This window comes from Oncorhynchus clarkii, chromosome 25, assembly GCF_045791955.1.
Source record: "Oncorhynchus clarkii lewisi isolate Uvic-CL-2024 chromosome 25, UVic_Ocla_1.0, whole genome shotgun sequence".
Lineage (NCBI taxonomy): Eukaryota > Metazoa > Chordata > Actinopteri > Salmoniformes > Salmonidae > Oncorhynchus > Oncorhynchus clarkii.
The window spans coordinates 9,543,740-9,567,389 of NC_092171.1; the positions used below are offsets into that span (position 1 = coordinate 9,543,740).

The following is a 23,650-nucleotide window of genomic DNA, read 5'->3' on the forward strand; positions in this document are numbered from 1 at the left end:
TTCGCTCCGGTGCTGGCCACAAACAGGGGAGCCACCGGTGCAACTATTCAGCATGAGACATGACGTTGTCACTGACATACCCCGTCTGCTTGTGAAGCCATGTTAGTGTATCTGGCCTGATGAAAGCGGTTAGCTGTGTGTGCGTGCAAGTGCATGGACAGCATTTTGGTGTGCGTTTTGTGTGTGGCGAGTTGTGACAGTCAAGACGGAAGGACACAGACGCTCCAGCTAATGCCAACACTACACACCAGCCTGTTGCGTTACCATAGGGAGATCACTGGTAGTGGGGGGTGGGGAGGCCCTCTCTGGCATCCTCAGCGATTACATCTGGACATGGGCACAGAACGGGGCACGGGGCGGGTAAGGGGGCACTGGATATAAGAATAACTCAAGCTAGTATGGGATGTAAATAAAATACATGACGACACAATCCTTGGAGAGTGAAAAGACGTTGGGAGGAAAGAAAAGGGGTACATGTCATGCGAGATGACATAATGGACCTGAAGGTCAATGTGACCCACTGCTTCTGCTATCAGGTTGTAAATCACAGCTGGCCTGGTACATTGTTGGCTGCCTCCATTCGGGATGCACTGTTTCGGTTTCAACGACTCGATATTCTGGATAAAAAAAACCCGGGACGAATGTAACTAAGGCTGAGAATGTCAATACAATCAAACTAGCAAGGGCAATGATCACAAGTCAGTCATAATGTGGATAATAGGCTCGCTTATCTATTTATGTAGAAAGCTTAAAAACACAGAGCCTAACGTTAGCTAGACGGTTAGCATCTCTTGCATACGCAAATTCACTCTGGCTATCTACTCTACGATTTCAGAGCACTCTCGTCTGAGTGTGCCAGAGTGCAGAATAACTGCTGAATTTACGAAGGTGCAACACCTGCTGAATATGACCAGCATCAGTAAACGCAGGCAAAAAAAAGTAACAGTCAAGAATGCTCTAGGTAACATGTAAATAGTCAAACCAGCTCTGCTACAGCGAGTAAAATGGTCAGAGTGAGGTGTTCTCATTTGCGTCTGGAAGTAGCTAACTAGCAAACTAGCCAACCGTAGCCAATTAGCTTGGGTGCTTGGTTGGGACAAGCATTGGCAGGATGAGGAAGCAAAACTTCCCTATTGTTTATCAGAGCAATTTTGACGGCCTACTAGCTGAAAAAGTTTGAGAGGGTTAATCTAATGTTCCTTCCTTAGATTTTAGCTCATTTTGCTATGGCTAGCATTGGTTGTCGATCTTGTCGTTGTTGATGTGCATAAATGAGGGAGCGAGAGACTTTCTTTTCACGGTAGTTTGACCAATAAGACTGTAAAGTTCCCAAATGTAAGAGGGCTCCTGTGGTGTTTACATACTTGCATAATTCAATTCAGGTGTATTTTGTGGCTTTTGGAAAATGCTTTCTAATGATCTAAAGTTGCACTGTTGCAACTGCCTGTAAACACACAGTCCAGTTCAAAGTGAATGATGGCAGGCCAGTGTGGCAAATGGCTTGTTTGCATAAAGGTCTACTTTAGCTCTGACTGACTATAGCGCACCGGTCTGTGTATACTCAAGACAGATGTATTTACTGCAGTGTCTATTATTTGTCCAAACGCATGGCCACTTTCCCACTCGATATTGCGATAGCATTTTCACAAATGCCTTAGTATACTCTACCGTTCAAAAGTTTGGGGTCACTTAGAAATGTCCTTGTTTTCCATGAAAACGTACATGAAATGAGTTGCAAAATGAATAGGAAATATAGCCAAGACATTGACAAGGTTACAAATAATGATTTTTAATTTAAATAATAATTGTCCTTAAAAACTTTGCTTTCGTCATAGAATCCTCCAAAGAATACTCCATTTGCAGCAATAACAGACTTTGGCATTCTAGTTGTCCATTTGTTGAGGTAATCTGAACGGATTTCACGCCATGCTTCCTGAAGCACATCCCACAAGTTGGATTGGCTTGATGGGCACTTCTTACGTACCATATGGTCAAGCTGCTCCCACAACAGCTCAATAGGGTTGAGATCCGGTGACTATGCTGGCCACTCCATTATAGACAGAATACCAGCTGACTGGCTTTTCCCTAAATAGTTATTGCATAGTTTGGAGCTGTGCTTTGGGTGATTGTCCTGTTGTAGGAGGAAATTAGCTCCAATTAAGGGCCATCCACAGGGTATGGCATGGCGTTGCAAAATGGAGCGATAGCCTTCCTTCTTCAAGATCCCTTTTACCCTGTACAAATCTCCCACTTTACCACCACCAAAGCACCCCCATACAATCACATTGCCTCCACCATGCTTGACAGATGGCGTCAAGCACTCCTCCAGCATCTTTTAATTTTCTGCGTCTCACAAATGTTCTTCTTTGTGATCCGAACACCTCAAACTTAGATTAGTCTGTCCATAACACTTATTTCCAATCTTCCTCTGTCCAGTGTCTGTTATTTTGCCCATCTTAATCTTTATTTTATTGGCCAGTCTGAGATGTGGCTTTTTCTTTGTAACTAGAAGACCAGCATCCCGGAGTTGCCTCTTCACTGTTGACATTGAGACTGGTGTTTTGGGGGTACTATTTAATGAAGCTGCCAGTTGAGTGCTTGTGAGGAGTCTGTTTCTCAAAGTAGACACAATGTACTTGTCCTCTTGCTCAGTTGTGCACCGGGACCGCCCACTCCTCTTTCTATTCTGGTTAGAGCCAGTTTGCACTGTTCTGTGAAGGGAGTAGTACAGAGCGTTGTATGAGATCTTCAGTTTCTTGGCAATTTCTCGCATGGAATAGCCTTCATTTCTCAGAACAAGAATAGACTGAGGGATTTCAGAAGAAAGTTCTTTGTTTCTGGCCATTTTGAGCCTGTAATCAAACCTGCAAATGCCGATGCTCCAGATAATCAACTAGTCTAAAGAAGGCCAGTTTTATTGCTTCTTTACATCAGCACAAACAACAGTTTTCAGCTCTGCTAGCATAATTGCAAAAGGGTTTTCTAATGATCAATTAGCCCTTTGAAAATGATACACTTGGATTAGCTAACACAATGTGCCATTGGAACACAGGAGTGATGGTTGCTGATAATGGGCCTCCGTCCACCTATGTAGATATTCCATTTTAAAAAATCTACCATTTACAGCTACAATAGTCATTTACAACATTAACAATGTCTACACTGTATTTCTGATCAATTTGATGTTATTTTAATGGACCAAGAAAATGTGCTTTTCTTTAAAAAACAAGAACATTTCTAAGTGACCCCAAACTTTTGAACGGTAGTGTACATAATTCCCAAACATTTTAAGAATTTGTGGAAATGAACATATCAATGACCATATCTTTTAAAGTGTCATATTCTTCCTGGGGGTCTATTCAAACATATTTTAATAAGATTTCATGTTTCTAAAATGCTGTCAGTTCTGCTTTAAATGCAACAATGTTTCACACACAAGTTATTTTCAAAGAGATGGCTAACAACAGCAAGAGCGCTGCAATAAAAACACAGTTCCACTCACCAGATGATCATTTGAAACTTAACTTCTTGTTGAAAGTTACTCTTGAAAAGGGAGAAGCTAACAAATTAGCAACACCTTGTTAGATAACACCGGCTGCAAACTAGCAGACAACTAGCTAGCTAGACCATGGGAAAACTACTGCTATTGCGCAGTTCCCTTTAGACCTTTAAGAAGGCAGAAGTTTCCATGCGTTTTTGTAAAAACGGTCCCGCTCATTAAGTAAAAATATTGAAAATGTTGCCCTAAAACAGTTGAATCGCAGATGCCTTTTATCTAGCTTCTGATGGTCTAGTCAATGGCTAACTTAGCTAGCTAGATTTATCTCCCCAGAGACTAGCAAAGACAAATCCTGATTGGATATTTTTTCCTCATTGTTAACCCTTTCCTTTCCAACAAAAACTGAAGAGATTAAGTCAGAACATCATTGAAAATAATAATGTAATTATCATTATTTTATAAATCCTTAGCCCTTCTCAGAAGACGTAGAAGGCCCATTGTTCCCCACCGTATTTGGGTTAGTAATAATTTGTAGTGTTTCTATCTGCCCTCAACAGGCATTTTTTCACTCTTCTGAATGTCTAAAGAATCCAGATGTTGTTCTGAAATATGAACACAGAAATACTGGACATTTTGATCTCTTATTATGGTGGTGATTTGACAAAATTACAATCACGGTCTTGAATTGGACTCGCATTTTTCTGGTCTCGGTCTTGACTCGGTCTCAAACCCCCTCCGGTCTTTTGTCTTGACTCTGACTCGATTTGCTCCCGTCTTGAATCAGACTCGCTTTAGGTGGACCTCAAACAGAACACTGCACTATACCATAGTGGACTACTGCTAGCTACTAGTGCTAGGTGTCCTACTGACCGGCAGCTCTGTACTTACAAGTCCATTGGGGTCCCTGGGGTAGCCTGCTTTAACGGAGGGGCGTGACTGGGACGGGGCAGGGTGAGGACGGGAGCTGTATTGATGCCGGGGTAGGTGATACTCATGATGGGGGAAATAAGGCTATATGGAAGGATGAAGAAGGAGAATGGTTAAAGCGCACAACATGAGGATTGTATGAGGGATCATTCACACACATATATCTGAGGTAACCCTAGAGCTGTGAAGGATCCTTTTTGTTTAGAGAGGAGGGTCTGCACTGTAACATTTAAAAATGAGGTGACGTGAGTAAATGGACCTGTATTGTGATGTGCCCTGAGGTAGCTGTGCAGTTACATTAACAAAACAGAGGAAAGTAACCGTCACTTAACAGAGCATGGATTGCTGTCGTACCTTTATCCATACACTGCTTGCAGGGTGAGAAACATTTTATTTTATCATTTGGGTGCGCTATCCCTTTAAGTTGTGTGTCTCCAAAGGAAAACGGAGGTAATTTCAACTGCACAGTGATTCTCTTCATACTAAGGTGTACTGAAGTACGTTGTACAAAACTTTGGTACTCTACCGTATACTAAATGAATGTGTTCTGCGCTACGGTCAGGTGCAGTCAGTTGCTGCTGTGTTGTGTTGACGTCTCACCCGGGTGTAGAAGGGGTGCTGCGGGGCGGGCATGCTGTAGTAACTGCTGTGGGGCTGGGAGGGCACTAGCCCTGGGGGGGGCAGGGAGCCAGTGAAGGAGCCCGTGGGGGAGCAGGCGGCCGAGTGCTGGCCGAAGGCAGAAGAGGCGCGGGCTGGGACGTCCTGCAGGGGCAGCGTGGGATAGGTCACTCCTCCAATGTGCATCTGCTCCCTGGCAGCACGAACATCTACAGGGAGAGAGGGAGAAGGGAGGGGGGGGGGGGGGGACAAGTGAGGGGGAAAGATGGTAACAGGACTAGATAAGGAGAGAGATAGAGAGAGGGAGGGAGTGGGTGGAGAGACAGAAAGACATCATGAAGAGAGAGAGGGAGAGGAGGAAGGGAGAGAAGAGCGGGGGAGCGAAAAGGAGACATTTCACCGCTGATGCTGATGTAGATCACGTCTTGGCTCCGACTATAAAGAGACTTTAGATCCACCCACTCAGAAACAGATTCAACCAAACATACTTGATCGTTCTCAGCGGGTTCACATAGAGAGGTTCTGCGGAGAGAATGCAAATCAAATGCCACGTACATGGATAAACTTTCATTGTGTGATTGAGTGCACTTGAGGGAGCATCGTGGAAAAGAACACATTGTTAAAGTTATTGGCTTTACTGAAAATAGACAATATTAATTCAAACTCTCACTTTTGCCAAGAAAACTATAATTTTTTCTGCAGATAAATTGCATTTCAACTGTCTTATAATACAATAAAAACATATATATTTTTAAACGAAACAGAGTGGGGTAAGTGGCCAGGTAAGAAACAGGCACCAAAATGTCTCGGTCATCAGAGTGCATGTTGTTGAATGATGGGTTGAGTAGAGACCCAATCCGGCAGTAAGGGAGCACAATGGAGGCCTTATGAGTGAGTGAGTCAGCCTGGTAAGTGAGTGAGTGGGTATCACTGACCACTGTGCCCACTGGCTGGCTGCAGGACACTGGAAACAGGACTGGATGACTGGCCAGGGAGGGACAGGGGCATTGGTCACCTTCCAAAGCTCGCTCGCTCGCACACACACACATACACACACACACACAGAGTCTCCTTTATTAGTGACGTCAGGCCTATGAGTTGGATAGCTGACTGACTGTTGTCTTTGGCTGCAATTAAATGTGTTTGGTTGCAGATCAATGAGTAAGTAACAATTTAGCTAATTACACAAACATATTGACAGAACACTTACAGTGCCTTCAGGAAGTATTCACACACCTTGAATTATCCCTAATATTGTTGTGTTACAGCCTGAATTCAAAATGGATTACATCAACAACAAAAATTCTCTCACCCATCTACACCCCACAAAACTGACAAACTGAAAACGCGTTTTTATCGACATTTTTGTCTGTAAAATTAAATACAGAAATATCCTATTTACATAAGTATTACCACGTCAAGGGGTATGAATACTTTCTGAAGGCACTGCACATTAATTTCAGTTAATGGCATGTTTACAAAGAGAGTCTCAAGAGTAGAAATGATAACATGGGATCAGTTTTTCCTTTTAGATCATAATGAATACTAGTATATGGACAGGTGGGGACTGATCCTAGGTCTGAGTGTAATGACCATTAGAATAGTGATGCTTGTGTGGAAATATACGGACCTGCGATGATCTCCCGGAGTTTGGGGTCCAGGTTGACGGTGCAGGGGAGGAACATCTCCACGTCGCGCGCCGTGAGGACGGGCGTCCTAGAGGACAGAAACACCTCGAAGCTACGGATGTCCCCGTCGATCTCCAGCAGGGGCTCTATGTCTTTGGTGGTGGGGATGTTTTTGGAGATTCTAGAGGAGAGGAAGCGAGAGTGAAAGAAGAAATAGGAGGAAGGACTGTTGAACGTGCTAAAGATGACACACTGAGATATTTCGCCTATCTCTAGTAGAGGCCCCGCAACGGTCATCGCTGCTCTTGCTGTTCCGGCATCATGAAAAGCGAGAGATAAGTCCATTTAGTTTGGTGACTCATAGCTCCAGTTTGTTATCTGGGTCTGACAGCAGAGGAAACATAAGGAGATGACTATCAGAGGTTTGCTGCTCAGACTCATTTAGAAGCTCAAATGGGAGTGTTCTGCAAACGAGGATGTTCAATCTTTGTTCGTAGCCTCGAAGTAAATGTACAAAACACTACATGAATTTGACAGACTGACCAGGTGAATCCACTTCAAATCAGTGTAGATGAAGGGGAGGAGACGGGTTAAAGAAGGATTTTTAAACCTCTAGACAATCGAGACATGGGTTGTGCATGTGTGCCATTCAGAGGGTGAAAGGGCAAAACAAAAGATTGAATTGCCTTTGAACAGGGTATGGTAGGTGCCAGGCGCACCGGTTTGTGTTAAGAACTGCAACGCTGCTGGGTTCTTCCACACTCAACAGTTTCCCGTGTGTATCAAGAATGGTCCACCACCCAAAAGGACATCCAACCAACTTGACAACTGTGGGAAGCGTTGGCGTCAACATGGGCCAGTACCCCTGTTGAATAGCCCCATGAATTGAGGCTCTTCTGAAGATAAAAAGGGGGTGGTGTGCAACTCCATGTTGGGAAGGTGTTCCAAATGTTTGACATACTCCTTGTATATTTATGGAGATGATGACAATTGAGCATCATCTCACAAATAGCGCATGTCCATCCATTACACAGAGATAGATGTATGGTAGATGGCCCAACTGCACTATTCCACCCAACCACCAGAAAAGGTTTCATACTTTGCCATTTTTGCTCTTCTTGTTGGAAAAGTTATTCAACCACTGCAAGTAGCACATTATGAATGCATTCTGAGGCATGAAGTCATGTTTCCATCATCCGTGTGGGCGTCAGCCTTATCAGCTGAATGAGCAGATTTCTCGAGAACAAACATTTTGCCTATCAATTTTAATCTCGCCATCTCTGTCTGTCTGTGTGTGTGTGTGTGTGTGTGTGTGTGTGTCTCTCTTAAGCTGTGGGAAAGCACAAGCTGGGTTTGGAGGGTATTTCCCATTGTTTCGCCCCAAAAATGGATCGGGCAGAGGTTGGTCTTTCTGCAGTTGGATTAGCCGCTCACCACACCATTGTACTAAACGAACTGAAGGTAGGCTGGTCTGGGCCCAGCCTTGCTGCTGCTGTTTGCTAATCACGTTACTAAGGGCCGAATCTGCTCAATTTGCGGAGGGAAAATCTTGACACAATTGAAGCTCTACCTAATGCCCAGCTGAGCTAGATCTGCTGGGTAAACAGACCGGGGTTAAGACCTTGTTGTTGTTGTACACAGGCAGGAACGAACGAACGCATGCACGCACACACACAGTAAGCTAAATGCTGTAACAGAATCAGTGCCCTCTGCACCTACTGACACGCAATCCACAAGCACGTGACTCAGTGACCTCAGTACGGAGACGAGTAATGATTTACTCAAGCAAGTGTTCTGGTTAGCTGTGCTACTCCACAATTGACCTGGTAGAACCCAAAAGGGTTCTTCAAAGGGTTCTCCCATGGGGGAGGCCAAATAACCTTTTTAGGTTCTAGATGGAACCTTTTTTGTGTAAGCAGTGTAAGCAGTGCACATACCTGTAGTTATGTGAAATAAGTAAGGAATAACCAATGAACACCCCGCAAAATGAGCCCACATTGATACCTGTAAAAACTTAAAGGGTTAGGTAGTATATACACATTACCACATATGGTAATATGGATTTGCATTAGTAGGCTTATACGCAACAAAAGTCCCAATGCAAAGTTACACCTAACTTTTCTATTTTTCAAGTTATTACCTAAAACTGATTTCTGAAGTCATGCCGGAAATAACAAGCCAGCTTATTCCCTATAATGTAAACTCCAAAAGAAAAAAAAAGAAAAAAAAAAATGTATAACTTAAAATGAAACCAAATCGATTGCACTTATGATTACTGGTTTCAATGTAATTTTCTGCTAACTTACAAGCCAACTAGCCTGCTAACTTTAGCCCTACTAGCCTGCTAACATTACATTAGAATGTAAATACATGCTAGTGTGGCTAATAGCTAACGTTAGCCAGCTGGAACTAGCTAGGTAGCACCGGTACTCCATACGATGTTGAGAAATAGTGCATTGTGGGTAGTTCCTTAGATATCCAGGAATAAGGTAATAAATATATAAAAACGCTAAAACATAACTATGTTTGTAGTTATAGGTGACCAGATACCAGATCGGTATCCAGGCTGTATCACATCCCGCCGTGATTAGGGGGTCCCATAGGGTGGCGCACAATTGGCTCAGCATCGTCCGTGTTTGACCGGGGTAGGCCGTCATTGTAAATAAGAATTTGTTTTAACTGACTTGCCTAGTTAACCTCTTTGATCTCTAGGGGCGCTATTTCATTTTTGGATAAAAAACGTTTCCGATTTTGTCACGAAAAGATGCTCGACTATGCATATTCTTGACAGTTTTTGAAAGAAAACACTCTGAAGTTTCAGAATCTGCAAAGATATTGTCTGTAAGTGCCTCAGAACTCATTCTACAGGCGAAACCAAGATGATGCGTCAACCAGGAAATTAGCAGATTTCTGAAGCTCTGTTTTCCATTGTCTCCTTATATGGCTGTGATTGCGCAAGGAATGAGCCTACACTTTCTGTCGTTCTCCCAAGGCGTTAGCAGCATTGTGACGTATTTGTAGGCATATCATTGGAAGATTGACCATAAGAGACTACATTTTCCAAGTGTCCGCCTGGTGTCCCTGCGTCGAAATTGGAGCGTAAAGCCAGGTGCAATTATTTTTCCATTTGAGAGCAAGGAGAAACCAGGCTTCCAGGAAGGATATATCATTGAAGAGATATGTGGAAAAACACCTTGAGGATTGATTCTACTACTGTTACACAAATGATTGTTTTCCTATGGTTGAAAAGCATATTTTGAAAATCTGAGTTGACAGTGTTGTTAACAAAAGGCTAAGCTTGAGAGATAGCATATTTATTTCATTTCATTTGCGATTTTCATGAATAGTTAACGTTGCGTTATGGTAATGAGCTTAGGTCTATAAATAGAATCCCGGATCCGGGTTTGGTCGTCGCAACAGGTTAAATAAAAGGTTAAATAAAATAAGAAATGTAACATAAAATTATTATTTTTGAAAGCGCAACTACAACTAAGTCTTTGACCATACTGTGTTGTTACTTTGGTGAGTAAAAACTCCTGCTTTCTATCCTCTAAGGCATCAGCCCAAAACTTTTTTGTAGTTAGCCATAGTAGTGGAGTGCTGACACATAGGGTAGCGTCTGAGTCTAGCCCAAGAGGAAGTGCAGGCAGGTGGGTGAGAAAGAAGAGGAGAGCAGAACAGCTGTGCTCCGCTGGACAATGGCCCTCACTGTGCTCCATCACAACCATCTAACCAAAGGGTCAGTGCGGCCTGAAGGGAGGGACAGATGGCCATGCTAATAGTCAACTGACCTCTCACACGAGGGCCATTAGGTGGTTGCTCGTTTTTTTCTCTGTCATGAAGTACACATACACAAAACAGACACATCACCGCTCAGACACTCTCACTAACAAAACAGTCTCAAATGCACAAAACACACCAAAAACACCCAATTACACCTGGGAGGGTCAGTGACGATGGGGATTTCCATAGATAGTTAGACTCATGGTAGTGAGGGAATGTGATTTTGATTCCGTTTCCCACGCGCTGTATTATCCCGCGCCGAGAGCCTTGTGCTGTTCCAGCAGTCCAGCTGGGCTCTGTTTATTTGTGTGCACAGACGCAGACCAACAGGAGCCAGTGAGACACACACACTAGTGCAGCACTGAGGGGACTTCCTCCAGCTCTTGCAGTGTCTACACAGAGCACACTCTTCCACTGCCGCAAAGGAATCTTAAGTGATGCTTTGTCTTTCCTAAGAAAACCTAGATCTATTCCACACAGTTTGCAAAGATAATGCCAGAGAATTGCTCATGAACGCAAACCTATTCTGAACCCTTACCCTCGGACGTCACTGCACGTTTTATTTTCACATTTTTGGGATTGACCATTTTTCTAAAGTATTAACTCCCTATAACACACATATTTCCAATGTATTTCACTATAACCTGTATTTGAACTAGTCCAATCTTCAGTCTCAACCGTTTGTATGGGGAGTAGAGTCGAGCATACATCTACAGAGATGCCCAGAGCTACATATACGAGTACTTAGAGGAGCCTTTTATTGACTCTGACCCACGGTGGTACCCAGCACACACACTTTTAACAGCATCTTCCAAAGATGGACCGCATGGACTAAGTAAAGGCATCCATCGCTGTGGCACAGAGACCCCATTCCTAGCATTCACACCACGCCGTCCAATCCGAACCTTCTGCTGGCAGCCACCAGTCAGCCGCAAAGGACTGAGTCATCCAAACCTCATCCCTCTTAATAATAGTGCCCTTGTTCTGATAATAGCACGGGTCAGGAGAATCACACATGAAATCACACATGATTGGCATGGGTTTATTACCCGGTGGAACACCATCCAACACGTTTGACCATCTACTGTACTGTGGCACACGGAGCGCTTTTTTATTTTGTAATTTTGTGCCTCCGAACGTGCCAATAGGACACGTCAAGAGACAGATTGTGAGTAAATTGAGGAAGAATGGTTGGCCATGGCATCAAGTAATTGGCGTTCATTGCTTCTGACACTGGTGGAGGGGGACAGGAGGGGCTTTGTCCGATTGCTATCAGTCCATCTTTCGTGAGACTGACAAGCTGGAGGACCGCGCTGTGGTGAGATCGGAAGCCGACGCGTTACTTTTAAAAGGCCGGAGACAGAAATAAAGCATGTCAGGAATCCTGCAGCCGGTTCCACACAATAGCCCCATTGATGGGGTCTTGCATTGCAAGCACAGGCTCTTATACGCTGTCTGTTGCAGCGTCTAGCGCTTGGGAGGTTTCTGGGCTCTTCCAAATGCTAATCGGTCCAAAAACTGGCTCGACAAGCCTTTCTTCTCCTCCAACACTCCCACATACTGCAGCTGACTGGAAAGAGCAGAATTCTCCCTCTATTCCTCCCCGCTCTCCTACCTCTGCAGGCGCTGAATGTTTCACTTGACAATGCTTACATCCACCCTGTGTGTGTGGACGGTGTGCAGATGCCCCACAATGAGGCTCTGAGCATTTCCATAAAGGGGCCCGGAGAGAAGGGAAATGCCAACACACATTTGTTTTCAGAGGGCCATAAAGAGAATCAATGTTTGGCGGTGAAAAGAACAACAGCGGTCCGTCACAATGGCGAGCCCGGGCCTTGGCGCGTTCCTCAGGCCGACGGGCAGGTGGGCGAACTCGAAGAGGCTCTCTAACCAACGAATGGACTGGCTGGCGCGTGGCCTCGCAGCGTCAACACTCCAGAGTGGGAGGATTATTGTGCTAGAGGAGTCTGCCAATCCCTCGTCTACCTGAAAACGAGAGCAAATTATGTTTTCACTTGAGACGCCGCCATGTTTCCATTTTCTTAAACCGTTGTGTTTCTTTGGCCTAATTGGGTTGCATCTTCTCTCCGCTACGCCAGCGGACATTAAAACACAACTTTGCTTTTCGTATACATCCGTGGCAAAGTTTAAGCCTGTAATTGCCATTCCTATGTATTAAGCCAGGCCTTTGTATCTAAAACGGACCGCAGAGAAATGCAGCATAATGGGAAACATACCACTCTGATAAAAAAACGCTGAAGCCTCAGAATGGCCTCTCAGAAATGGGGTTGGGATTCAGAGTTTCTCCGAAATGATTAAACTTATCTTTACACAAACCTACCCGTTCCAGACCCCAAAACACTTAGCTGAACCCTTCATTCAAGGGAGCTAAACTCAACTCCTAACAAACCTTGTACAGGATATTAAAAAACTAGGCCCAGTTTGATGATTTATGTGAAAGGGAGCGTTCTGAACTCCATTGCCGAGTGTGGCTAAACGGTAATAGAATGAGGCATTCCTGACATGAATTGAGCTGAGCAGTCAGTCAACGTGGGTGTTTGATGTGTGTCGGGGTTGAGACAGTATATGAGAAGTCAAACAAGTGATTCATGTAATCCTTCCAGGTAAATAAAGTTAGCTATTTTCTGGCAAAAACATGAAAACAGCCCCGACCAGTAATCCTTTACTTAACTTTATTGAGGAGGAGATACCTCAGACATAGGATGACCTGGCGAAGAGACAGACAGAGTAATAAACAGAGGGAGAGAAAGAGAGGCAGTTCTATTTGGAGATGACCACGGATTCACTTCTGCAACTCGCCTCGATTCGCCTTCCTGTCTGGGAACGGGAGAAAGAGGAGTGGCCAGCTAAGAGCAGGATTCTCTTGAGAAAGCTCTTAAGAAAGTTCTTTGGAACAGAGAGCTTCCAAGTTGTCATTCAAGAACTCGGTACCAGATAAAGCTGATAAATCCTTCAGCTATACAGTAGCTGCATAACTATGCTCAGAATAAGAAGCCGCTTTCAAGTGGCGATGGGAAAAGACACCCAATGTTTTGTTTTTTTTGACATTGCTCGGATCAAGGGATTTCCAGAAAAGGAGTTCCCAGAAGAGTTGCCATTTTCACACACAGGCTTTGCTCGCCACACACTTCCTTTATCTCTAGTGACCATCCTTTCCTCCATGCTGGCTTGACCCTATTTGACCTTTGTGGCCCTGGGTGGCACATCAAAGCTAGAGGGGGTTCAGTGTGCCCTAGGCCCTGTGACTGGTGACGAGCAACACTGTCCACTTTAAAAGGTCACCGATGACCGCTCGCAGCCCAGCGCTGCTATTTATAATACCCCTGCCACCTTCTCCTCCATACGGCACAATAGAGAGGGAGGGAGATCACTGATATGTCCACAGGAGGCCCATCCAGAAAGACAGAAGCCAGCCTAAACATGCTCACTCACCCACACAAATGCTTATGGGCTCAACCACACTAGCATACAAAGTGTAGTGTAGTCAAAGTCTAGTCACAGGTCAAACCAAGCACAAAATCCGAGCAGTCTATTGCCTTATATATTCGGATTATGGAGTTTAGTCTTTGATAGTCTATCCTTGATTTACAACATTTTAGATCACATGGATGTTATCCCTGCTTCAATCTGAAAACAGTCTGGTTTTCCTGTTTCAAAGTGTTTAATCCTTCAAATTCAACTTCGGCTTTATGACATAATGAAAGGGCTCTAAGTCGATTTGCCTAGAAGGAATGCTGCGTAACAGACTGCTTTTCCATCACATGGCTATTATCCACCAGAGTATGTGGTAGTGGTAGGGAAACCTCAACACAGAGGCTGGGCCCGTGGACATCGGCCACAGTTCCGTACTAAATTGCATTTTTTTGAATTTTCTATCACATTTTGTTCCATAGACTCTGTGGCCATTTTGTTTGCTCTGCGGGAGCCTGGTGAAGCTCGTCTATCTCCTGCTGATTCATCCCTTAGTCACGACGGTCCAACACCTGAGAGATGTATGTAACTAACACACCCACCCAGGCCCTGGTGCTTCTCCCATCTTCACACACACACACAACAGATGGGTGGGTATTGCTGGACCACTGGATAAACATGTCCATATGAGAGGCGAAGGCAGAATGAAGCATCACCACCTGGACTGCCCAACACTCTCAGGCCGCCTGAGAGAAAACTACCAGGTGGACACTGGACCACAGCAATAACCAGGGCGTAGGCCATTAAAGTAGTCACCGCTGATACACCCACAACTTTTCCGTTCAGCACTGTTAGACAAACTCTGGGATTCCCTGTCGTTGCCGGATACTATGGTGCTATGTCAATGTGCCAACAATCCGGGTTTATGAGGACACCTGGCATTGACAGTATTCACATCAGCCACAATTGTAGTCCTGTAGACCTCATAACAGTCCTGTATAGAGGTCCCTCCACCCGCTCCATCTCCGCTATCTGGAGGGCGTACGGTTTGTCACAGACACTGTGTGGACTCAATAAAGAGCTCCCTATCAGAGATAGACGACACTCTATTGGGAAATAGAGGGCTTTCCAGCAGCTTTATAATTTATAGTGCTTTAGGGCCTCTTGGTAAATAACGAAGGCACTATTGAATTACAAGTTTACTCCTTTCACCAAAATGCCTCCTGCAGGATTTAGCTCAGGGACAATGGGCTCCCTCTGAGGGGAAAGGCGACAGGGAGAAAAACATCTTTCTACTGTTAGCAGTGCAATCGAGATTTTACAGACAAGCCGTGTACGTGATGGCATTAACAATGGCGTATAGAGGGAGGGAAGCAAAGGGACTTCATTCAAAAAGGCAGAAAAGTTCAAAAGTGTTCCAGGAAAGAAAAAAAAAAGCTAATCTCCTTTTGTGGCCAAGTATTTAGAAGCTTATTAGGATTTTACATAAAGAGAATCGCACACATGCGCTTTTATCTCAACACGTAATTGCGACAAAATTACAATAATTGTCCCAATTAAAGTAATCCAGAATGAACAGTATGTCATCTTGATGTTTCAGTACTTGGGAGAAGAGGCTTCCTAATTAGCCTAAATTGCCTTGCACATATTCATTTCAAGTGTCATTAGTTGTAAGTTTTGAGGCACTCAAGAGAATCGCTGGAAAGCCTGGATCCGGTCACGTCTCTGAGAGGTCAATTGTTCCCTGGATGAACGCAGTAGCGGAGGATTGTGACAGCGGCAGGTTGAGCGATAGCAGAGTGGCAGAGAATGGAAGAGAGCTTCAGAGTAAAATCCCTTCCTGTTAAAAGACAGCCAGGACCCAGGGACAGCATAGTGGTGGAGACTGAGGCCTCTGACCAAGCAATAACCCCTATATGGAAGTTTAAGAACTGGGATGTTGTAATCTAAATTCAATGAATGAGTAAAACCAATTTTCCTATGTGAAAAATACTGAATAAAAATGTAAACGCAGTATGTAAATTGTTGGTCACGTATTTCATGAGCTGAAATAAAATATCCTAGAAAAGCTTATTTCCCTCAAAATTTGTGCACAAATTTGGTTTCATTCCTGTTAGTGAGCATTTCTCCTTTGCCAAGATAATCCAGCCACTTGACAGGTGTGATATATCAAGAAACTGATTAAACAGCATGATCATTACACAGGTGTACCTTGTGCTGGGGACAAAAGGCCACTCGAAAATGTCCAGTTTTGTCACACAACACAATGCAACAGATGTCTCAAGTTGAGGGAGCGTGCAATAGGCATGCTGACCGCAGAAATGTCCATCAGATCTGTTGCCAGAAAATGGAATGTTCCTTTCTCTACCATAAGCCACCAACGTCATTTTAGAAAATCCAACCGGCTTCACAACCGCACACCACGTGTAACCAGGACAGACCAGGACCTCCACATCCGGCTTCTTCACCTGCGGAGGACAGACAGTTTTTCCTGTGGGAAAAAAATATTTATGATTGGCTGGGCCTGGCTCCCCAGTGGGTGGGCCTATGCCCTCCCAGGCCCATCCATTGCTGCACCCCTGCCCAGTCATGTGAAATCCATAGATTCGTTTCAAATAAATTATTTCTAATCGACTGATTTCCTTCTATGAACTGTAACTCAGTAAAATCTTTGAAATTGTTGATTGTTGCGTCTATATTGTTGCTCATTATATTTAGAAATCAAACCAGAAATGGATTGAAACATGCTCTCAGTGCAAGAGAACTGTTTGTTTTGCCTCAATCCAAAAACTGAATACAGCGTTTGATTGAATTGTGTGGTGTCGTGAAACAGAACGAGCCAGGGAAAGACATATGGACGAAAGCTATATAGAGTAGTTAAGAAAAGTGTTTTTTGGTGCTTGACACGCATTCCTGGCCTTCTGTTTCCTGTGAGAGGCTGTATGTGTGTGTGTGTGTGTGTGTGTGTGTGTGTGTGTGTGTGTGTGTGTGTGAACGTGCCTCGCTCGCGTCTCGGGGTCTGATTAATTACAGTGATCCTCAGAGGAGTGGGGGGGTGACATATGTTCCCGCGCCACACCGCTCCTCTCCTCTGTGAGAGCTTGGAGGTGTGTGAGAGGTGTGTGTGTGGAGGGAGGGGGGATACTACAGGGTTATCCTGGCACAGACCGGGCACCAGATGTCAGAGCAGATCCAGGACCAAGGCTCTGGCTCGAAGGACCGACCAACCAACACTTTTTGCGCTAAAAATCCGGTTGGAGCTCCCGAAATAGACTCCCTTAGGATCTGACTGGGCTCAAACTTCCCCACAGATCACGGCTACCGACAGCCGGAAATCTCTACTCGTGTTCTTTTGTGATCGCCAAAATAGTTTCCATTTGCTGCTTTCCGGAAGCTTTTTTTCTTTTTTTTTGGTGCGATGCTGAACATAACATACCACTCTGGGGTACTGATCTGAAGATATGTATTCCTGATCTGAAACAACAACCACAGAAGCCAGCAGCTGTTATTCATCCTCATAACGACCAGAGGGAGACCGATTTGCGTCTCCTTTAAAAACTGAAATGAAAAGGCTGCATCGAACATTGCACCACAACTCACAGACTCTCAAGACTCTCGTTCAATTTGTGATCAAAAGAACAATGATCCACCATCTCCATTCGAACAGTAAATCTGACAGCTATAAATACCGGCGCTCTCAAAAACACTTTTCATTTTGTTTGCGTTTCAATTTCCGTAAGTGCGTTAGGCAGGCCCTGCACACTGGCTTGCCACCCAAGGAGTCATTTGTTTACGTGTTCCCTGCAGAACAAGTGAGACAAACACGTAGGTCAGGTCATGTGTGGCTGTGGTTTTGGGGCCAATGTCCCCAATTCCCCCGCAGGATAATGCCATCTTTTGTTTCATACACTTTCCCCTACTTTCTCTACATTAAAAAGATTGCTTGGCAGAGCTGGCCTTACTGTTAACGATAAAAAAAAATGGCTGATGTTATTAGACAGATTAGGCACATTCTGCAGCAGATTAGACTGCTTGGCCCACTTAGGCAACGGGAATAATCGGGTGTACCTCTCACTGTGCTCCGCCAACGGCATCACGCTTCTGGGATGAAAGTTGCTAAAAAATAGCTTTTGGCCATTTTTGACAGCCTGTTTGTGTGATATCAAGAAGTCCGTTTTTTCCCCTTGTTCTTTCTTTTAAGAAGTCAAGAGGCACATGCAACATTTATAGTTTATTTTTAGTTGGAGGGACAGTGTGACAGTTTCACAGAACATTACAAATATGACTAGGCTTTATAGCAAATATACTAACAGGACTATAAAATACTACTAATATCACAAATTCACGGTCTTCCAAGTACATGCTGTGCTCTGTGGCTTATATAGGCTGCAATAAACCTTATGGAGTGAGAGTACTTATGCCAGAGATGTGGAATGACAGTTGGCCTAGGAGTAGTTGACTCACCCCCAAATACACATCAGCAGTAATCTATTCACTTACTAGACGCTTGGGGGATATCAAGCGCTCTAGCGTAGAGACAACTAGTGTAGAGACAACTAACAATGTCAGCAAGACAAAAGGAGTAAATCGAGGGCCGAGCACCCCCCCCATTTAAATCTACGGCGCTGCAGTGGAGTGGGTCGAGAGCTTCAAGTTCTTCTTTGTCCAACTCACTAAGGACCTATCATGGTCCAAACACACCAACAGCCATGAAGAGGGCACAACAACACACCTTCCCTCCTCAGGAGGCTGAAAAGATTTGGCAAGGACCCTCAGATCCTCAAAACGTTCTACAGTTCTCAGCACCACTGAGAGCATCTTGACTGGCTGTATCACCTGGTATGGCAACCGCCTGGTATCCGACTGAAATGCGTTAAAGATAAAGTGCCTAAGGCCCAGTACATCACTGCAGCTGAGCTCCCTGCCATCTAGGACCTACATACCAGGCGGTGTCAGAGGAAAGACCCCCTTATTTTTTACTCTCTCGCACTGACTCTATGCACACTCACTGGATGCTACCCACACACTCACACACACAAAACACACGTGCATATTGACGCAACACACACACATATCCCCTCGGACACTCTTCACATACACTGCTGTTCAGCATCTATCCTGATTGCCTAGTCACTTTTACCCCTACCTATATGTACATATTACCTCAACGACCCCATGCACATTGACTTGGTACCGGTACTCGTTGTATTTAGCCTCAGTATTGATATTCTATTGTGCGTTACCATTTCCTTACTTTTGAACTCTGCATTGATAGGAAAGGGCTCTTAAGTAAGCATTTCATGGTAAAAATCTACACCTGTTGTATTCAGCACGTGACAAATAAAATTGGATTTGGATCATTTTGAACAGATCATCACACTCCCCCAACAACCTCCCAGTCATGTGGATTACCGACAACACTGTCATGCTATTTACACATCAGAGAAAACTGACAAACTCTTCACGGGGGGTAAAGATCGCAGTAAAGATAGTTGTCTACGGTCTAATCGAATAACCTACAGTATCTAAATGGTCTGACACAAACATTATACAGTAAGTGGTAGTTGAGCAGAAGAGGAGATAGCAATGGCGTGCTTGGTTGAGTTTCAGTTGAGAGAGGGGATCCACGCCATGTTGACCTGGCCACAAGGCGACCATTCAAAGAAGCAGCTATCTGTTCCTCGAGTGCACATTTACCAGGCAGACAGGGGCCTGAGGTTGAAGTGAGGCAAGTGATTGTCGAGAAAGACCGGCAGTGTGACTCACCCGGCTATAAAAAGAGAATTGGGGTCCAGCTCACGTGATTAAGAGAGAGAAAGAGGAGAGAGATAAGGAGTACAGAGTACAGAGAGTACAGAGAGAGAGAAGTTCAGAGACAAATAGGAGAGAAAAAGAGCGAGAAAGAGAGAAAAAAAAGAGGAAGAGAGAAGGAGAAAGATAAGGACAGAGAGAATGACAGAGAGAAAGAGAAGGACAGGAGAGGGAGAAAGACGAGAGAAAGAGCGAGAAAGAGGAGAGAGAAAGAAAGGAGAGAAAGGAGGAGGAAAGAGAGCGAACAAAAGAAGAGGAGAGCGAGCGAACGAAAGAGGAAGAGAGAACGAAAGAGGAAGAGAGCGAGTGAGCGAGAGAGAGAGAGAGAGAGAGAGAGAGAGAGAGAGAAAGGAGTATAGAGAAACAGAAGTAGAGAGAGAGAAAAAGAGGAGGAGAGAGACAGGAGAGTGAGAAAGAAAGGAGAAAAAGAGGAGAGAGAAAAACAGAGAGAGAGAAGGATGGAGAGAGAGAGGAGGACAGAGAGAGAGGAGGACAGCGAGAGAGAGGAGGATAGAGAGAGGAGGAAAGAAGGAGAGAGGAGGAGAGAGAAAAACAGAGAGAGATAAGGATGGAGAGAGAGAGGAGGACAGAGAGAGAGAGGAGGAGAGAGAGCGAATGAAAGAAGAGGAGAGAGAGAGCGAACGAAAGAAGAGGAGAGAGAGAGCGAGAGGAGAGAGAGAGCGAAAAAAGAGAAAGAAAGAAAGAAAGAAAGAAGGAGAGAGAGAGGAGTATAGAGAAAGGAGAGAGTGAGAAAGGAAGAGAGAAAAAGAGGAGGAGAGAAACAGAAGGACAGAGTGAGAAAGAAAGGAGAGAGAGAAAACAGAGAGAGATAAGGATGGAGAGAGAGAGGAGGACAGAGAGAGAGAGGAGGAGAGAGAGCGAATGAAAGAAGAGGAGAGAGAGAGCGAACGAAAGAAGAGGAGAGACAGAGCGAGAGGAGAGAGAGAGCGAAAAAAGAGAAAGAAAGAAAGAAAGAAAGAAGGAGAGAGAGAGGAGTATAGAGAAAGGAGAGAGTGAGAAAGGAAGAGAGAAAAAGAGGAGGAGAGAAACAGAAGGAGAGAGTGAGAAAGAAAGGAGAGAGAGAAAACAGAGAGAGAAAGAGGAGGACAGAGAGAGAAGGATAGGGAGAGAAAGAGGAAAGAAGGAGAGAGGAGGAGAGAGAGAAAGAGGAGAAAGAAAGAACGAAAGAAGAGAAAGAGAATGAAAGAAGAGGAGAGAGAGAGCGAGAGGAGAGAGAGAGCGAGAGGAGAGAGAGAGCGAAAAAGGAGAAAGAAAGAGAGAGGAGTATAGAGAAACAGAAGGAGAGAGTGAGAAAGGAGGAGAGAAAAAAAGAGGAGAGAAACAGAAGGAGAGATTGAGAAAGAAAGGAGGAGAGAGAAAAACAGAGAGAGGACAGAGAGTGAAAGAGGAGGACAGAGAGAGAAAGAGGAAAGAAGGAGAGAGGAGGAGAGAGAGAAAGAGGAGGAGAAAGAGAGAGGGAAAGAATGAGGAGAGAGGAAGAGAAAATAAAGAAAAGGAGGGAGAGCGAGAGAGCGAAAGAGGAGAGAGCGAGACAACGAGGAGAGCGAGACAAAGAGGAGGAGAGAGCGAAAGAGGAGGAGCAAGAGAAAAAGGAGAAAGAGGACACAGAGAAAGAGAAAAATGATAGAGAGAAAGACAAGGAGAACGAGTGAAAGAGGAGGAGAGAGAGGGGGAAAGAAAGAGGAGAGAGAGCAAGGGAAAGAAAGAGGAGAGAGAGGGGGAAAGAGGAGAGAGGGAAAGAAAGAGGAGAGAGAGGGAAAGAAAGAGGAGAGAGAGAGGGAAAGAAAGAGGAGAGAGATAGAGGGAAAGAAAGAGGAGAGCGATAGAGGGAAAGAAAGAGGAGAGCGATAGAGGGAAAGAAAGAGGAGCGAGAGGGAAAGAAAGAGGAGGGAGAGAGAAAGAGGAGAGAGGGAAAAAAAGAGGAGAGAGAGAGGGAAAGAAAGAGGAGAGAGATAGAGAGGGAAAGAGGAGAGCGGGAAAGAAAGAGGAGAGAGAGAAAGAGAGAGAGAGAAAGAAAAAGGAGAGAGGGAAAGAAAGAGGAGAGAGAGAGAGGGAAAGAAAGAGGAGAGAGAGAGAGGGAAAGAAAGAGTAGAGAGAGAGAGGGAGAGAAAGAGGAGAGAGAGGGAAAGAAAGAGGAGAGAGAGGGAAAGAAAGAGGAGAGAGAGGGAAAGAAAGAGGAGAGAGAGGGAAAGAAAGAGGAGAGAGAGAGAGAGAGAGAGAGAGAAAGAGGAGAGAGAGAGAAAGAGGAGAGAGAGAGGGAGAGAAAGAGGAGAGAGAGAGGGAGAGAAAGAGGAGAGAGAGAGAGAAAGAAAGAGGAGAGAGATAGAGGGAAAGAAAGAGGAGAGCGATAGAGGGAAAGAAAGAGGAGAGCGATAGAGGGAAAGAAAGAGGAGCGAGAGAGAGGGAGAAAAAGGAGAAAGAGGAGCGAGATAGAGGGAAAGAAAGAGGAGAGCGATAGGGAAAAAAGAGGAGAGAGAGAGAGGGAAAGAAAGAGGAGAGGGGGAAAGAAAGAGGAGAGAGAGGGCGAAAGAAAGAGGAGAGAGAGGGCGAAAGAAAGAGGAGAGAGAGGGGGAAAGAAAGAGGAGAGAGAGGGGGAAAGAAAGAGGAGAGAGAGGGGGAAAGAAAGAGGTGAGAGGGGGAAAGAGGAGAGAGAGGGAAGAAAGAGGAGAGAGGGAAAGAGGAGAGAGGGAAAGAAAGAGGAGAGAGAAAGTGGAGAGAGAGAGAGAGAGAGAGAGAGAGAAAGAATGAGGAGGGGAGAGAGAGAAAGATGAGGAGAGAGGAAGAGAAAATAAAGAAAAGGAGGGAGAGCGAGAGAGCGAAAGAGGAGAGAGCGAGACAACGAGGAGAGCGAGACAAAGAGGAGGAGAGAGCGAAAGAGGAGGAGCAAGAGAAAAAGGAGAAAGAGGACACAGAGAAAGAGAAAAATGATAGAGAGAAAGACAAGGAGAACGAGTGAAAGAGGAGGAGAGAGAGGGGGAAAGAAAGAGGAGAGAGAGCAAGGGAAAGAAAGAGGAGAGAGAGGGGGAAAGAGGAGAGAGGGAAAGAAAGAGGAGAGAGAGGGAAAGAAAGAGAAGAGAAAGGGAAAGAAAGAGGAGAGAGAGGGAAAGAAAGAGGAGAGAGAGAGGGAAATAAAGAGAGAGAGAGGGATATAAAGAGGAGAGAGATAGAGAAAGAGGAGAGAGGGAAAGAAAGAGGAGAGAGATAGGGAAAGAAAGAGGAGAGAGATAGAGGGAAAGAAAGAGGAGAGAGATAGAGGGAAAGAAAGAGGAGAGAGATAGAGGGAAGAAAGAGGAGCGAGAGGGAAAGAGGAGAGAGGGAAAAAAAGAGGAGAGAGAGAGGGAAAGAAAGAGGAGAGAGATAGAGAGAGGCAAAGAGGAGAGAGGGGAAGAAAGAGGAGAGAAAGAAAGAGGAGAGAAAGAAAGAGGAGAGAGAGGGGGAGAAAGAGAGAGAGAGAGAGAAAGAGGAGAGAGAGAGAGAGAGAAAGAGGAGAGAGAGAGAGAGAAAGAGGAGAGAGAGAGGGAAAGAAAGAGGAGAGAGATAGGGAAAGAAAGAGGAGAGAGATAGAGGGAAAGAAAGAGGAGAGCGATAGAGGGAAACAAAGAGGAGAGAGAGAGAGGGAAAGAAAGAGGAGAGAGAAATAAAAGGACAGAGAAAGAGACAAGATAAGGAAAAAGAGAGAAAGAGAGACAGAGGGGAGAATGAAAGAGGAGGAGAGAGAGCGAAAGAGGAGAGAGCGAGAGAAAGAGGAGAGAGAGCGAGAGAAAGAGGAGAGAGAGCAAGAGAAAGAGGAGAGTTAAAGAAGAGAGAAAGAAGGAAAGAAAGAGAAACAGGAGAGAGAGAGAGGGGGAAGAGGAGAGAAAGAAGGAAACAGAGAGTGAGAAAGAGGAGAGAAAGAGCTAGAAGGAGTGAAAGAGAGAAAGAGGATGAGAGA

At 44.8% G+C, this 23,650-nt stretch overlaps 1 protein-coding gene across 5 annotated transcripts in view; it reads right to left on the reverse strand.

The window, feature by feature from the left end:
- Window positions 1-23,650, reverse strand: part of LOC139384168 (kinase D-interacting substrate 220a) — a 97,274-nt gene that overhangs the window by 14,084 nt on the left and 59,540 nt on the right. For 4 of the 5 annotated variants that reach the window (XM_071128872.1, XM_071128871.1, XM_071128869.1 and 1 more), the window contains exons 24-26: window positions 6,675-6,853; window positions 5,027-5,253; window positions 4,388-4,510 (exon numbers count right to left, since the gene is read on the reverse strand). In XM_071128872.1, the coding sequence (XP_070984973.1) occupies window positions 4,388-4,510; window positions 5,027-5,253; window positions 6,675-6,853 (529 nt within the window). The remainder of the gene's footprint in view (window positions 1-4,387; window positions 4,511-5,026; window positions 5,254-6,674; window positions 6,854-23,650) is intronic. The other variant, XM_071128873.1, reaches the window with a different exon arrangement.